This window comes from Austrofundulus limnaeus, unplaced genomic scaffold, assembly GCF_001266775.1.
Source record: "Austrofundulus limnaeus strain Quisiro unplaced genomic scaffold, Austrofundulus_limnaeus-1.0 Scaffold93, whole genome shotgun sequence".
Classification (NCBI taxonomy): Eukaryota; Metazoa; Chordata; class Actinopteri; order Cyprinodontiformes; family Rivulidae; genus Austrofundulus; species Austrofundulus limnaeus.
Window position 1 is genome coordinate 1,257,526 of NW_013952495.1, and position 3,058 is coordinate 1,260,583.

The window sequence follows — 3,058 nt, forward strand, 5'->3', positions numbered from 1 at the left end:
ATATACAGTATATACTGTATATTTACATCATACATATATATATGATAAGCCTGAGTGGTCAGTTGACTGACCATTTGTTCAAATAATTGTTATGGGCAGGTTACAATATAAAAAATTGTCATAATCACGTCTTGTGGTTATTTGACAGGAGTTTTACTTCTAAAATGTAAGTGTATTTAATTTAGTTATAATGTAAATACAATAAAAATTAAACCAAGATTTAGAATAATTATCATTTTGATCCGTACATTGGTAATGTCTGACTGGGCTTCGTGCCACTTTATGTTCAATAAACTGGGCCCCGAGGTCAAAAAGGTTAAGAACCCCTCATCTAAAATACCTTCAGCCACATTCCAGACTCTCATTAGAAGCTATAGGAAGAGTTTAGAGGCTATTATTTCTGCGAAAGGAGGATCTACTAAATATTGAGGGGTTTTTTTGTGCACAAATTTATACACCTGCCTAATTTTGTTTAACCAATTATTGCACACTTTCTGTAAATCCTATAAACTTCATTTCACTTCTCAAATATCACTGTGTTTGTCCCCTATATGATATATTTTAACAGATTTTTTTATTCAAACAATCAATGATTTATAAAGATAAATCAGGAAAATTAACAAGGTTGCCCAAACTTTCATATCCCACTGTATATGTTGTACTACAAGCACTAACAAAAATTTAAAACGGCAAACAAAAAAATGTTAATCACTCCAAACTGGCTCAAGAAAATGTGGAAAATCCTAAAAAAAATACTAAAACTAATGCATGAGTGACATCTTTGAAACCAATGAGCAGATGGAAAACTAAATGCGAATGGGAAAAAAATGGCTCAGGGATAAAAAAAAAAAAAAAAAACTCAGACACACCCAGTCTTGAGGTTCAGTATGGCGTCTTCTACTCCTTTCTGGTTGTATTTGCCCATGTACTGGTGCATGTCCGGATAGTTGGAGCGGATATTTTTTTCTGTGCTCCCATTGGGCACTGTACCAAACTTCAGAGGTGGATACTGCTCTTCTGGATGCTGAAACTATCGCACCAAAAGAAGATGGGAGAGGGAAAGAAAAAGGGACATGAGACACACGGAGCTGTGCACCAATCTGTCTGACCTATTTCTGTCCACTGTCCAGACTAACTTACAGCACCGCATCCACACTTAAAAGCAAAAAAAAAAAAAAAAAAGACAGCGAGAGCAGTGTGTAGATTCAAAGGACCATTTGTGTCAATCTTTTATGTAACCAAGAATTGTGGTAATTGAGTTATGTTAAATGAAATTCTATTCATTTCTTAATTCCCATGCTTTAATCAATTTAACATTCAAATGCAAGGGATTTGGCTCACTCTAAGACATTAATTCTCCTTCATCTTTTCCTTCTTAATCAGTATTCAATAGATGAGGTACCTTTTTGTCCGAGAGGCCTGAAACTGTGTCAATGTACTCCTCCTGGATCATGAAGGCGGCCAGGTTAGCAGTGTAAGAGGCCAGGAAGATGACGGCGAAAAAAGCCCAGATCAGCACCATGATTTTGCTTGTGGTTCCTCTCGGGTTCTCTACTGGCACCGAGTTGTTGAAGACAATAGCCCATAAAAGCCAGACAGACTTTCCGATAGTGAATGTAGACCCTCCAGCCTCTGTTTGGCATGATAAAGTAAAAATTAAAACAGAAAATAAGGATAAATTGTAAGTGGGGTCACTGCAGAACATGTGGGAGTTCTTTGTCTGTGTGGGCGGAGTTTGTCCTAACTGATTGGTGTTTGGAATATAGGTGGAGGTTCTTGGCAAAACCATGATTGGTCAGATTGACTTGTCTTGTGGGGCAAGTTAAAAGAAGAAGTAACGGTAATAGTAAAATTATTGTGAACATGAAAATATAATTTATTGACTTCAAATTTGGTGGGACTAGCACCGTCCTGTCTTGAGTTATGACTAAAAATAGTATTTATATTAAAAATATTTGTTTTCTGGACGTTTAACTGAGCTGCACGTCCCTCCAGCTGCCTGGCGTTCATCCAACCTGAATCATCATGGGTTCTTCAAACCCCACCTAAAATAGTCAATCTGACCAATCACGTCTTTAAATAACCACACCCACAAAAGTTAAACAAACCAATGTCTTGGACAAACTTCTCCCTCACAACAAGAAACTCCCACTTAATGACTGCAGAGACCCACTTTGAGCTGTTTTGTTTTCTAGAAAGAAGGGTTTAGGACAAGATATAATAAGAATGAAGAGGAAGTGACCAATTCAACTGAAACCTCCTTCAATAATCTCTAGAATACATGGTGGAAAATGAAAGCATTTTGTCATCAAACCTCATAAAGCAGTAACTATACATTTGAAAGATAGATGGTTTCATTCCAGCTACCACATGATCAAATGAAAAAACCATTGAGAGAGTTCAAATACCTCTGTATTTTCAGAATGATGGGGAGGAGAAAAGAAAAAGAAGAGATGGAAGTGAATGAGAGAGATACATGGGAGGATGACAGAGAGGTAAAATTATGTCGAGCGCAGCAATCATGCAGTAAAAGAGCCGAGTCCAGCAGGGTACTGGACCGAGGCATCAGGCGTATTGAATATCACAGGGGTACAAACTACACTGCTGAATAATAAATGGACTGCTTAAATATTGAAAATACTTGGACACAGTTCAATATACTGTATGTATAATTTGCTAAACTCATAGTGAAGTATTTGGGGCAGCCCGTTCAATATACCCTTCGGTTAATTATAAATGATTCCGAAGAGCAATCGGACAGCAATAAACAACAAAAAAGAAATTTCAGTCTAAATATTTTTATCAGTTATTTTCAGGAGGTGTTTGACAATTTGATTCATTAGGTATCAGTGATGGACTTTACACAGACCCATTTATCAGACAGGGGATCTGACAGCTTAGACTCATCACTCACTCTTGCCAGTTTGAAGGCTGCGGTTGTAGCCCACAGGGCTGAAGAATTCAAAAATGAAGACAGTCACGGCCACAACAGTCAGGCACATGACGAACATCATCACCCACACGGCTGGACTGTAGGGCTCTAGAAAGGAAAAAAAAA

The 3,058-nt window shown here is 37.6% G+C and overlaps 1 protein-coding gene across 1 annotated transcript in view; it reads right to left on the minus strand.

Moving 5' to 3' along the window:
- Positions 1 to 3,058, minus strand: part of grin2db (glutamate receptor, ionotropic, N-methyl D-aspartate 2D, b) — a gene marked incomplete at its 5' end in the record, with an annotated part of 68,455 nt that overhangs the window by 42,089 nt on the left and 23,308 nt on the right. Inside the window, 3 exon segments of the mRNA XM_014012673.1 lie at positions 870 to 1,030; positions 1,403 to 1,632; positions 2,915 to 3,040. Coding sequence (XP_013868127.1) covers positions 870 to 1,030; positions 1,403 to 1,632; positions 2,915 to 3,040 — 517 coding nt within the window.